Below are 14,009 nucleotides of genomic sequence, written 5' to 3'. Positions count from 1 at the left end.
TCGCCGGGGGGGCACGAAAAATGGTTCCTTCTTCCTAGGGGGGCATGACAGAAAATAACTGAGAAGCTCTGGTATATATGAAGGTACTACATGTTTGCGAGTATATAGGGGTGTTATGCATGTTAAGTGTGAGTACATAATGAAAGGGCAGTGTGAGTGTAGATGGGGGTGTTGTGTAAGTGTGAGAGAGCATATGATGGTGCTCTGTGTTTGTGAGTGTAGACAGGGTGTGTGGTAGTATGAGAGATGGTGGTGTGTGTGCGCGAGTGTAGATGGGGGTGTTGTACATGTTAAGTGTGAGAGTGTATATGATGCTCTGTGTTTGCGAGTGTAGATGTTGTGTATGTAAGTGTGAGAGTCTATGATGGTGCTGTAAGTTTGTGAATGTAGATGAAGGTATTGTATGTATGGGAGTGTCTATCAGTGTTGTGTGTTTACTAGTGTATATAGTGGTGTTGTTTGTGTGTTAATATATATAATGACGCTGTGTGTGCTGAGAGTGTGTCTATGATGGTGCTGTGTATACATAAAAGAGTGTACATGGAAGCACACATGTGTGAGAGTACATGAGAGTTATGCAGGGTATAAGCGGTGGGCTGGGCATGTCTGAGAGTGAGTATGTTTATGGGGCTACTATGTGTGAATGTGTGAAGGCGATGCCATGTGTGTGATGTGTTTGTGTGAGTGTTAAAGGGTGGTGCTCAATAAGTGCGTGTACATATCATGGTATTGTGTGTGTATGCATCTGTGTTTGAGAAGATTTACGGTGATACTGCAGGTGTGCAAGTATGATGCAGTGGGTACATTTATGTGTGTATTTGTTTATGGCGATGCTGCATGTGATGTGCTATGTGTATGTATGTGTGAGTTTCTGTGAGTGTTGAGGTTCCCCCCACCCGCAACAGTCCTTCCCAGACCCCCTGCAGGGAGGTGCACCTGGCTACTTGAACTTGTCACCCAACCTGGTCTTAGAAATTTGGAATATGGTCAAAGACTATTGCTAGAAGGATGACTAAGAGGACATGTGAAGGGCCAGAGTAACAGCACAGAGAGATAGCAGCTGAGGGGGTTCGATCCCTGGCTTCCCATATGGTCCCTGAACCTGTCAGGAATATCCCCTGAGAACAGAGCCAGGAGTAACCTCTGAGCGCTGCTGGATGTAGCCCAAAAACAAAAACAAACCCCCCTCCCAAAAAAAAGGATTGAAAAAAGCTGGTGACTTTGTGTAGTCTCTGAGGGGCGCCCTGATGTCAACAATGTGAACAGACATAATAAAGTCGACACTAGGGCAGAATTCAGAAAAGTAAGTGTGAAGTCAGACTTGAGCCAGTTAAGCTGACCCACGCAGCCCTCACTGGGGAGAGTCAACAAACTGCAACCAAATACTGCCTTGCTTTTGGGACCCCTTAGATCCACCACTTGTCAAAGGGAACTAAAATTGGTACTTGGAGGTAAGAATTCCTAATTTTTCTAAGCACAGGAAGTAATTAAGACCCTCCTCAAGGGCCAGAACAATAGTACAGTGGGTAATGCAAGAACCTGCCTTGCACGTGGCCAACCAGAGTTTGATTTCTAGTATTCTATAGGGTCCCTCAAATCTGCTAGGAGTGAATCCTGAGTGCACCATAGTACATCCTCCCCCCACTAAAAAAAATAATAAAAAATAAGACATTCCTGAATCAAATAGCTTTCAGATTTGCATTAATTTTAACTGCACTGACTAATACAACCATAAGAAGTTTGAAATTCTTCCCCCAAATTAGTACCAGGTCTTTCTGATGCCCTTTCTATTAAAAATCTCACAGACATGGTGATTTGGGGGCTCCAGAACATATTCCTACTGGCAATGCTGTTATTTTATTCCATGTCATCCTGACCGAGAAAAACGATGCATCTGTTCCCTCACTGGTCCTTTATCCTAGAGACTGATGGCTGAGACACTGAGGAGGGCACAAAGGAAAAGCAACCTCACACCTTAGCACTGTGGCTACAAGAACCTCTGTTCCAGTGCCCTGAACGCCCCCACATCTGTATCAGGACTTCTCCCAAGAGGTTTTCTCTACAGTACAATTTCCACCCACATTCCCCAGGAACGCGCAAAGTGACTCTGGCTTAAAAGCCAGAACATGTTTAAATGCAAGAGTCAGAAATGTGACCCCTGGTTCCTGTGTGCAATGTCAAAAGGAGCATTTTGAAAGAGAGGAAAACCAAACGAAGCCTCAGAGGGCCCCCAGGGAGCGACTGACATCAAGTTTTCCTGCAGATGGTTTTGGGGACTGAGCTTCTTTCTCTCCTGCTTTGGCTCCGGGGTTTAAAGCACTTGGCCAGAGAAGCGGCTCAGACCACAAGCTTCCGGCGTGTCTGGGGCCCTGTGTTCCAGCCCAGGTGGCATGAACCAAGGATGGGGTCTAATCCTGGGAAAGTGGGGGGATGGAGGAATGACCGAAACAAGGCACAAGGCTCCCCATTCTCACGAGCCACTCTGAGTAGCCAGGACTTGTCTGTCACAAGGGTCTGGTCTTGATTTGGGGCCAGGCGATAGCACAGGAAGGAGTTTGGTGCCTTCTTTCAGCACATCCCCCAAAAGAACAAGACCACAGCTGGGCGGGGGCTGTGTTATGTCCCAGGTTCCAGGGCTCAGCTGCAGAGAAGGTCATGTTTGTCCCTGCAGGCATGAGGCTGTGGCTTAAGCAAGGCTGTCTGTAGCTCCAAGGGGTAGATTCTGCTGAATTTGACCCCCACTGAAAATATAGAGCTGTCAGATTTTTGGCCACACCCGACAGTGCTCAGGGGTTACTCCTGGCTCTGCACTCAGAAATTGCTCCTGGTAGGTTTGGGGGACCATAAGGGATGCCAGAAGTCGAACCTGGGTCTGTCCTGGGTTGACTGCATGCAAAGCAAATGCCCTACCACCGTGCTATTGCTCTGGCCCTGAAGGATGTTTTTAATAAAAGAGTCTGGGGGCCGGAGAGATGGCATGGAGGTAAGGTATTTGCCTTGCATGCAGAAGGTCGGTGGTTTGAATCTGGGCATCCCTTATGGTCCCCCAAGCCTGCCAGATTTCTCAGTGTAGAGGCAGGAGTGACCCCTGAGCACTGCCAGGTGTGACCCAGAAACGAAACAAAACAATTAATAAAAGAGTCTGGGCTAGGGGCTGGAGAGAGAGTCCAGTAGGTAAAGAAGGCAATTGCCTCACATAGGGCCAACCTGGTTCAATCCATGGCACCTCATAGGAGGGTCCCTGGAGCACTGCCAGGACTGATTGTTACATGAGAGCCAGGAGTAACACCTGAGCACTGTTGGATATGGTTCAAAAACAAAACAAAAGTCAAAAAGTTTGGGAGATTTTTAGTTTGGGGTTGGGAGAGTGGGGCTTGGGTTATGCTAACTAACTACTCCTCTATCTGTGGGTCTGTGGTCAAGGTCACCCCCTGGGGAAGCTTGGGGACAATGCATAGTGCTGGAGTTTAAAGCTAAGTTGCAGCTGCTACAGATGCATGCAAGGCAAGTGTCCTCCATCCTATATTAGCTCTCTGGGCCCAAGGTAGCTGAAAAGAGGTGGTGTGTGTATAGCCCCACCTTAATCCCTGACAGTGCATGGTCAGCCCTGACCCCTACCCCCCAGGTGCAGGTAGTCCATAAGCACTGCTGGCTGCACCCCCAAAGCAAATTGAATGACACCAAACCCACCAAGACTCTTTTTTTTTTTTTTGGTTTTTGGGCCACACCCGGCGATGCTCAGGGGTTACTCCTGGCTGTTTGCTCAGAAATAGCTCCTGGCAGGCACGGGGGACCATATGGGACACCGGGATTCGAACCAACCACCTTTGGTCCTGGATCGGCTGCTTGCAAGGCAAACGCCGCTGTGCTATCTCTCCAGGCCCAAAACCACCAAGACTCTTAACAGAAGCCTGGAAGAGCTCAGTGATCCAGCATCTTACTGAACACCGGCAGCCCTGCCCGGGCCAGGGGTATGACCAAGTGTGGTGGCACCTTGGTGGAACTCTAGCTGTGTGGCAGCAACAAATAAATAAGTGAAGGAAGGGACGTGGCAGGCTGCCCCCCATTCACCTTCGTCTTGCCCAGCTGCCACTCGCTGTTGGAGGCGTCAAAGAGCTGCAGAAGAGATGAGCAGCCGGCACGGAGATCCCCGGACAGCGCTGCACCACTCATCAGCACCTTGTACCTGTGGTGAGAAGGCAAGACTCAGTCACCGGAGGAGCTGCCCAGCCACCACCCCCTCATGCCCTGAAGGGGGAGCCCCAGGGAAAGTGCCTGCTTGCCTCTTGTAGAAATCCTGAAAGGGCCTCCGGACAGCGTATCCAGCTTTGCGGATCTTCACCGTTTCCAGCATCCCCGAGTAGCGCAGCTGATTGAGCACCACGGCCTGGTCAAACTGGTCTGGCATCTGCAGGGAGGAAGAAGGGAGAAAGAGAGGGGTGGGGGAGATGGGTCAGAGGGCTCCACATGGCTGTTTCTCAGGCAGATGCATACACACCACCACACTCACACACATTCACTTCCATACACATAATCAGACCACTACACATATTCACTATACAATCACACACCACATATACACACATTCACCCCTTACGCACACTACTATACACACCACTATATATACATTCATTAGTACACAGACACACACACCTCTGTACATATCTTCACTGGTACACACACACACACACGCACACACACACACACACACACACACACACACACACGCGCGCGCCTGCTATTTTATACCCCCCCCCACACTATTACACACAATCTGTACCAGAAGGTACAGTGCTTCTGTACAGATAATACAGTGCATGGGCACTAGCCTTGCAGGCGGCACCTTATATTGACCCCTGAGCACAGCCAGGAATGACCCCTTAGCACAAAGCCCTGAACACCACCATGCAATGTGACCCCACACCTTATAGAAAAGGAAATGTTCCTGTGCTCCTATTCCTGGGGGGTGCAAGCCCCAGCCCCCACACCATTCATCAACATATCTACGTCCCTTTTGGAAAAAGAACCTCAGTACCCATGTGACGTCTTTAAGAGCCCAGTGATACCTCCGCAGAACACCCGAGTTCTGATGGCACTGTATGTTCCCTGGTAAGTTCCACGAGGAACACTTCAAGGAACGCTCTTACTTCTTGGGGCTTTCCTTCTTTTCTGGGTCGTGCCCTGCAAAACTCAGGCCTTACTTCTGGTTCTACACTCAGGGATGGCTCCTGGCAGGCTCAGGGAACCATATGGAATGCCAGGGATCAAAAATGGGCTGACCACATGCCAGGCAAGCACCTTCCACTCCAGCTCTTCACTCCCCTCTTTAAAAAATCTTTGGGCTACATTCCATAATGCTCAGAAGCTTCTCCTGGTTGGGTGTCCCAGGATCCCTCTAAAGGGATGCTGGGGGAACATGTGTTTAGGATATGGAGTCGAGGCCCTATGCCCTCTAGCCTTCAGCTCTTATTTTCTCTCTCTCTCTCTCTCTCTCTCTCTCTCTCTCTCTTTCCTCTTCTTTCTCTTTCTCTCCTCTCTCTTCTCTTCTCTCCTCTCTCCTCTTCCTCTCTCTCTCTCTCTTCTCTCTCTCTCTCTCTCTCTCTCTCTATCTCCCTTCTCTCCTCTCTCTCTCTCTCTCTCCTCTCACTCTCTCTCTCTCTCCTCTCTCTCCTCGCTTCGCTCCTCTCTCTCTCTCCCTCCTCTCCCTCCCCCCCCCCCCATTTTTTCTTTATAAAGACACTGCAGGGCATTTTTAAACAAGACTACAGTGACCCACTAAGGAGCCAAGGGGGGCGAGGAGCAGAGGAAGGCAGAGCGGCAGGGGGTGAAAGAGGCAGAAAAATAACCCTCATTTTTCTCCATCACCACTCAAATATGCAATTTGTTGAGAGGTCCCGGAGACAATAACTGAACAAATTCAAATTCATCCCTGAGTAGGCAACTTAAAGAGACGAACTCACACCAGGAGGAGGAGCAACTGGAAATGTTCTCTGACAGGGCTCAGCAGCCAAACCTGCTGGCCTTGCAGCTAAGAACAAAGGTCTTTCAGGCAGGAGCCCCCAAGTAGGCCAGGACAGGTTTCTGGTTTAGCAAAGGGCTCTCCCTCTGGGCCCAATCACTCTCTGAGGGTGTTGCACTCAGTTAGTCTACAAACTTGGAGAAAATGACTACAAATGCCACAGTACTGAAACAGAGAGTGAAAAGGTCACAGAGATGGAAAGTAACTTCAAATTCTAAGCAATCCGTAGGAAGGCAGCCAGCCATGAAAACATAACTAGTGGTAGGGCATTTGCCTTGCAAACAGCTAACCCAGGACAGACACAGGTTCGATCTCCGGCATCCCATACGGTCCCCTGAGCCAGGAGTGATTTCTGAGCACAGAGCAAGGAGTAAACTGATTGCCACCAAATGTGGCCCAAAAATACCCCCCCCAAAAAACCCCCCAAAAACAAAATAACCAAAAAAACTATATAACTAGACTGAAAAGCCTTTTTCTTCTGGAGCTTTCCAGGTCAACACCCCATCAATCTGACCCTCCTCCCCCCCCCCCCGCCCCCCCCCTGCCCCCCGTCACAGACGGGCTCTCAAATACAGAATATCTTGAGCAAACCACACAGAAGCTGTCATATCTACTCAGCAGAGCACTATCCAGGCAGAACCAGCAAAGCTCCCAGAAGTTGGGGCTCCCAATTGATAAGTCTTATTTATTTTATTGTTATTATTGCAATAGTTATTAATGACTAATTTCTGGGTCCCCACCAGGTGGTGCTCAGGGCTTACTCTCAGTTCTGCACTCAACACTCACTCCTGAAAGGATCGAACCCTGGTCAGTCACATGCCAGACAAGTGCCCTAATATGCTATTTCTTCTCCCTTTCTGGGGGGGATGGGGCGGGGGGCAAACCCGGTGGCACTCAGGGGTTATTCCTGGATCTTCGCTCAGAAATTGCTCCTGGCAGGCTCGGGGACCATATGAGATGCAGGGGATCGAACGGGTGTATGTCCTGGGTCGGCAGTGTGCAAGGCAAATGCCCTACCCCTATTCTATCTCTCTAGCCCTAATCTCAAATAAATTTAAAATTGCTTTTGAAAAGAAACACATTTGGGGCCTGGAGAGATAGCACAGCGGCGTTTGCCTTCCAAGCAGCCAATCCAGGACCAAAGGTGGTTGGTTCGAATCCCGGTGACCCATATGGTCCCCCGTGCCTGCCAGGAGCTATTTCTGAGCAGACAGCCAGGAGTATCCCCTGAGCACCGCCGGGTGTGGCCCCCCAAAAAAAGAAACACATTTTTTAAAAGCAAGGCAAACAAAACTATCACCGGAAACTCTTCTATCTGGGTCTGGGGATGAAAGACGGAGACCGAGAAATACTAAAACCATTCAGCTAACACCATCCTGGGGTACAGTGCCAGTCCCAGTAACCCAGAAAGATGAGAACAGAGAGATTTAAAACCACACCAGGGAGAAGCAGCCCAGAGCCCTGGTCCATCCACCTGGTAAACTAGAGCATCAGAGAAACCTTTTGATTATGAAAGGTCTTTATTTCCCATCGTAGTTCATTTATTTGTTTGTTTATTTATTTATTTATTGGTTTTGGGACCACACCTGGCCATGCTCAGGGGTTATTTCTGGCTCTGTGCTCAGAAATTGCTCCTGGCAAGCTTGGGGGAACCATATGGGATGCCAGAAGTTCAACTGGGTCCGTCCTGGTCCCGGTTCAGCCGCATACAAGGCAAATAAATGCCTTACCACTGTGCTATCTCTCTGGCCCCTGATTATGAAAGGTTTATGCTTACAGACCTTCCAAACCCCCCCCCCGACCAATCCAGATCCCCCCAAACAGTGCTCGCTCTAAACCTTCCAACTGCCCTGCCCTCTGCACCCTCTTTGTTGCCTGCTTTTTCTCCTGATATCTCAGCAAATGCTGACAATCCTACCTTCAGCACTGAGCGATTTATTTATTTTTTTTGGTTTGTTTGTTAAAACCTGCAGAAAAGTATTGCAGCAAACTTACCATCCTGCATTCATCCTCTTTCTTTCTCTCTCTGCGGGCCAAAATTCATATGGAAAATGCTGACCTTTTGGCCACTGCTAAAGACACTGAACAATAAGGAACATCATTCCTATGCTTTAAAAAGTGCTGGGTCGCCATGGCAACCCTGGCGGGGGACCTGGGCTAATTAGTGTGGTGTGGTAGCAGGAGCTCACCCAGGGCCAGGGGCTGGCTCAGCCCAACTCCAGCAGTGATTGTGTTTCTGCCCCGGGCCTGGTCATTTAACCAAGGGGCAGGAGGATCTATTGGCTGATTGTCGCCAGGGCAACCGCATGAGAGGCCAAACCTGCTTTTCCCATTGGTGCATCTCAACTTCCTTTGCTGGAGAAATAGAAGGTTCCAAAAGATGACACAGCTGGAGGCTGGTGGAGTCCCAACTTAAAAGCATTTTTGCAAGAAAAAAAAAATCTTCTAAAGATTCAGTCTTTGAAACTGGAGGAGTGTCCTCCCAGCTTCACTGGCCAGTGGGGTGCAGACCCTGGCAAAGACCACCTGTGACTGCCCCACTGTGTGGGGATGGTCACAAGGCACTGAGTGGCCCTGAAGGGAAAAACCATTAGTTATTTTTCCTGCATACCTTCGAGGTGCAGGGGGGAGGGAGGAGGAGAGGGGTTTTCCTGGTTTCTAAGTGGGGGGATTGTTTTTTTTTTTTTTTTTTTTTCAATCAACAGCACCTACCACCAGTGGAACATGCCACACGGAGGGAGTCCTTGCGGGCCGTCAAGGTCCCTTAAGCTCACAGTTAACACAGGGGACCTTTCGGAGGTTGCATGGTCAGGGTAGGGGAGTGTGGAATGAAGCCAGTCAGCGAGAACGGACCCCACAGGGCACATTGTCCAACAGGAATATCGTCCTGCTGTGCGGGTTCACCCTGCAGGCATACAGACTGACTCCAGCATATTTCTTAAATCAGTTCCCACCCTTCTCTCCACCCCTCCCCAATGTAGTTTTAAGTTCGCATCGAATTTGCAAAGGAGAAATAAACTCTCTCCTTATATCCCTGGCTTTCAGGCAGGCTGGATTTTTGTTCACCCCTGAAATTCAGAAGGGGTCAGGTATGCCAAAAAACACTACTTATCTTAAAGAGCAGAATTAAATGTCTTGGGAATCTGGAGGAAAAAAAGTAGGGGTGGGTAGCGTAATATTAACCTCATACTTAGAAATTCAGCCAGGTCCAATCCAAAATTTAGGCTGTAAAAAATATTTTTTAATTTAATTTTATTGGTGGGGGGGAGGTTGAATAGAATTTGGGCCACAGGTGTTACTCCTAGCTCTGTGCTCTGGGATCATTATTGGCAGAAGCTGGGGGACCATATGGGCTGCCTGGTTAAAAACCCAGGTCAGTCTTGTATACGGGAAGTGTTTTAATCTTTTGTTTGGTTTTTGGTTTTTGGGCCACACCCGGCAGCACTTAGGGGTTACTCCTGATGCTGTGCTCAGAAATCGCTTCCTGGCAGGCTCAGGGGACCATATGGGATGTCAGGGATTGAACCTGGATCTGTCCCAGGACAGCGGCATGCAAGGCAGATGCCCTACCGCTGTGCTATCACTTTGGCCCCAATCCTTGTGTTTTCTCTCCAACCTGAGTTTAGGCTTCTATTAACCACAGTGGAATCCCAACTAATTCCAGTGGTAGGAGTGCCACTACTCCAGAGTAAAATATCCAAATATAACTTCTTAATCTCCTGCCAAACTTCACTCACCAGGAGTCTGCTGTGAACCACAAAGACTTACGAAAAAGCAAATAACCGGTGAACACATCCTGCATGCTGTTTTACACGCTTTGATGTATGTGTTCTAACCTTCATATCATGTGGAGACTATATAGAAACTGTATCTCCTAGAATATATTATTATATTCTTGGAATACGAGAAGCTACAGAAAACCCCAGCTTATTACGAAAATCCAAAGGAACAGAATTCACATTTAAAGAGCTGCAACATGTTTATAAATATGATGCTTATTTCTTTTGTTTCTTAGAAAATCCCATGGAAGTCGGCCCTTGTGTTGGTCGAACCTGTGTTATATGAAGCAACCCTAAAAGGAAAGGATATTCTGCAGAGAGAAAATAGGAACCAACACTTAGAGAGAGGAAAGAAGGATAATGGGGTCAGGTTTGAGGGCCACTACTGTTAGGATAAAACCCCAGAGGAAGTGCAAAGCAGAAATTGAATGTCCCCAGATGCTCCCCAACCAGAGAACCCATGTGCATGATGAAGACTGGAAACAAGCACAGAGAAATATTAGCCATAGATCCTTAAATACTGCTCGGCCAGGAATACATCAAACCTAACTAAAGATGCACTAGCTGGATCTCAAAGGCCTTTGAGAAAAGCCAGATGAGAAGTGAACAGCAAGTTATCTGTATGATGAGCTCATCAACAAACACAAACAGGAGGTCAGAGAGACAGTACAAGGGGGTGGTAAGGCACTTGGCTTTGTAGATGGCCAAGGCCACTTCAATCCCCAGCATCCCATATGCCCCACCAGGAGTGCTCACTGAGCACAGAGCCAGGAGTAAGTCCTGAGCACAACTGAGGGTTTGGGTCTGGCCTAAACCCCACATCCCATTTTCCTCCCAAATCAGATAAAGATGCAAGAAGTTTGAACAGAACTGGTTGGGAGGCAGGAAAAAAAGGCAAGATGGTGCTGAAGGCCCTTTCAATTGACAAAAGGCCAATGTGCTTCAACCAATGAGTGGCTAATCATGTAGGTACCAGCCCATTAGGGAGTAGCATTTGGTTATCCAAAAGGCTGAAGCACTGGTGATACCCGCTGCCCCATGGTTGAGTCTCGAGAATGTGAGACCCAGTAGGAGAAGCCAGTCACAAAAACAAAAGCCCACTTGTGCTCTGCTCATATGAAATCACCTACAGTTGTCTTATCTCTGAGCACAAGGACAAGCCACTGAATTGTGTGTTAGAAATGAGTCACTGGCACAGTGTGAGTAATATCTCAAGAAAGCAATCCAAGCAAATATTTGAACAGCCAGGCCATCAAGCAGGCATTTGAAACAGATTAGAAGAGGGGGCAGAGAGAGCTACAAGTGCAGTGGATAAGGTGCTTGCACCCATGTTCAATCCCTGGCACTCCCTGGCAGGAGTAAGCCTTGAGCACAGTTAGGTGTGGCCCAAGGACCAAAAATCATTCATTCATTCATTTATTTGGCTTTGTTGCTACACCTGGCAGTGCTTAAGGGTTACTCCTGATGGGTCCAGGGGACCATGTGGGATGCTGGGGATCAAACCTGGGTCAGCTGTGTGTACAAGGTAAACACTCTACCTGATATACTATTATTGTTCTAGTTTCTTCTACAATTTTTTGGTTTTATTTTTTAGGCCACATCCAGCAGCACTCAGGGGTTACTCCTGGTTTTGTACTCAAATATTACTATTGGCAGGCTTGGGGGAAACCCTATGAGATGTTGGGGATCGAACCCAAGTCAGCTATATACAAGGTAAATGCCCTACTTATTATTGCTCCAGCCTTCCTCAAATTTTTTTTTAATTAAAAAAATGACTATAAGGAGGTAGGGATGATAATTTGAGGACCAGGCTGCATGCTTTTGATCCCCTGTACCACGTGGCCTTCTGACCATGGCTGGAGTATCCTCAGTGGCTCCAAGCACCACAGGGCAGGAGAAGGGCTGGCCTTGGCATTTAAGTGCCAGCCCAATTTGTCTGAGTAGAAGCGATGGGGCCCCCGTGGATCCCCAGAACACTGTTGGAAAGACTCCCCAAACTTCAAAATGAAAAATAACATAAAACCAGCAAGCAGCTAGAAGGGAGGACCACCAAGAACAAGTTTGCATCCTGAGACAGAATTAATCATCAACGGATAGTAATGGATTCAACAATTAAGGATTAGTGAAGAGGTTTAGAGTTTGAGAGCATTTAAATCTATAAAGAGGTTAGAGAAGCTTCTTAATTTTACTTCCACAGGATAAGAAACAAACAGATTTCTGAGCACCCAGACAAGTCAAATAAATGATTGTTAACAGAGTGTGCTCAGCCCTCTACAAACACCAGCCAGAGGCTAGCACTTGCTCCTCTGCAACCTAAAATCCAAACAAAGGAGCAGAGACTGCCCAGACCTGTGACCCTCAGGCCCCCATGAAAGAGAGGAGCTTTCCAAGACAAGAACAAATGCATTTATGCGTGCCTGCATCTGCTTACCCGCACACTGCCCAGCCCAGGTCACTGTGTAAACACAGGCTGGATGACTGCAGTTTGAAAACTGCCACCTGTCTGTGGCAAGGGATCATTCGGCCCAGCTGTGCTTCTGAAACTAAAGGAGAGTGTGTTTGTGACCTGCACACTTTCTTATTTTTGTAAAAGGGTCACACCTGGTGATGTTCAGGGCATACTCCTGGCTCTATGCTCTGAAATTAGAACTGGCAATGCTCAGGGGACCGTATGGGATCAAACCCGCACTGACTGCGCTACAAAACAAATACCCTACTCATTTTGGCCTGATTCCCAAATACATTTTTTGGGGGCTTTTGGGCCACACCCAGCAGTGCTCAGTGCTCACTCCTGGCTCTATGCTCAGAAATTGTTCCTGGCAGGCTCGAGGGACCATATGGGAACCCGGGATTGAACCTGGGTCCATCCAGGTTCGGCCACGTGCAAGACAAACACCTTACTGCTGTGCTATCACTCTGGCTCTGCCCCCAAATACTTTTATAGGGTCATCCATAGCATTGCTTCTGTGGACTCAGGGTTGCTCCTAGAAGAACTCAGTCTGGTGGTGAGTGTTGGACCCAAAGGCTTGGTGTTTAGGAACCAGGGATCAAACTTGGGGTGTCTCACTCATGCTATGTGCATGCTATGTGCACTACTACCTTTGCACCAACTCCTCCAATATTCATCATATTTAAAAGCATTCAATTACTTTACCCTCACAGATCTGCTGATGACAGAATTTAGTGTTTATTCAGCAGCCTTTTGAAACACCAGGTCATGCAACACATGCATGATGGTAGCAGCGAATGTCAGCACAAAAATCAGGTTGGCTGATTTTTGGGTGGTGATGGGGTTGGGGCACATATGGGGGCTCTGTACTCAGGGATCAATGCTGACGAGGCTCGGGGGACGATATGGAACACAGAGCACAGAAGGGTCAATCTCCCGTCTGTAATGTCTCTGGTCTGAGTCCTCTGGGTGCCTTAGCCCATTTCGTAGGTGAGGGAAGAAAGGTAAGTGACAAGATGCAACCAGTGTAGATTTGCTCCTCTGAGCCATGCTTTGCATTTCCTAAATTCCAGTTTGATAACAGCATGCCCTAATTTCCCAGTGAGTCCTCAAACTGGGGGCCTATGATGTTCATAGAAGATGCTATTCTCGGAGGAAGGTTCTGGAAGAGGTGATGATGGACTATCCAGGCAGACTGTCTTGTCAACAGCAACCCCAAAGCCATATGGCTTCTGGAAATGAGGTGCCTTCAGCCATTCGCTGAAGGTGGCATCATGGGAGCCTCTAGGAAATTCTAGGAAGGTGCTAGGACCAAAATGCTGGCATATGAACACAGCTACATTCTGAGGGCCACAGAAACTGTGACCTCTTGTGAGGTTAGTTGCAGAAGCAATGGAAGAAAGCTGAAAAGCCCCCAAAGAACCAGCAGAATCAACCCAGCTCTGATCTTGGGGTCTCTGGGCACAGGTTCTGAAAGAAGACAACATCCTCCTGGCCTGATCACCCTTCAGCTAAGCACACATTGCAAATGCCACCTGCACCTTCACTCCTCCCAGGGGCCTGACAAGAGGTTACAATTCCAAATGGCCACAGGAAAGGGTGAGCGACTGACTCAGACTGGTACCGAACCACGTCCCTGACCTGAGCCTATCCGGTGATAACAGATGTCTCTTTTGGGTGTCAAGGGGTCACATCCGAAGGTGCTCAGCGGGGGGCGGAGAGATAGCATGGAGGTAAGGTGGCCTTTCATGCAGAAGGATGG

At 48.3% G+C, this 14,009-nt stretch overlaps 1 protein-coding gene across 1 annotated transcript in view; it reads right to left on the bottom strand.

The window, feature by feature from the left end:
* The window catches only part of MYO10 (myosin X), a 225,666-nt gene that overhangs the window by 34,399 nt on the left and 177,258 nt on the right, over nucleotides 1-14,009 (bottom strand). The window contains 2 exon segments of the mRNA XM_049768272.1: nucleotides 4,072-4,186; nucleotides 4,284-4,408. Coding sequence (XP_049624229.1) covers nucleotides 4,072-4,186; nucleotides 4,284-4,408 — 240 coding nt within the window.

This window comes from Suncus etruscus, chromosome 2, assembly GCF_024139225.1.
Source record: "Suncus etruscus isolate mSunEtr1 chromosome 2, mSunEtr1.pri.cur, whole genome shotgun sequence".
NCBI lineage: Eukaryota > Metazoa > Chordata > Mammalia > Eulipotyphla > Soricidae > Suncus > Suncus etruscus.
The sequence above is the reverse complement of the archived record's forward strand: the minus strand, read 5'-3'. Positions and strand labels throughout refer to the sequence as shown.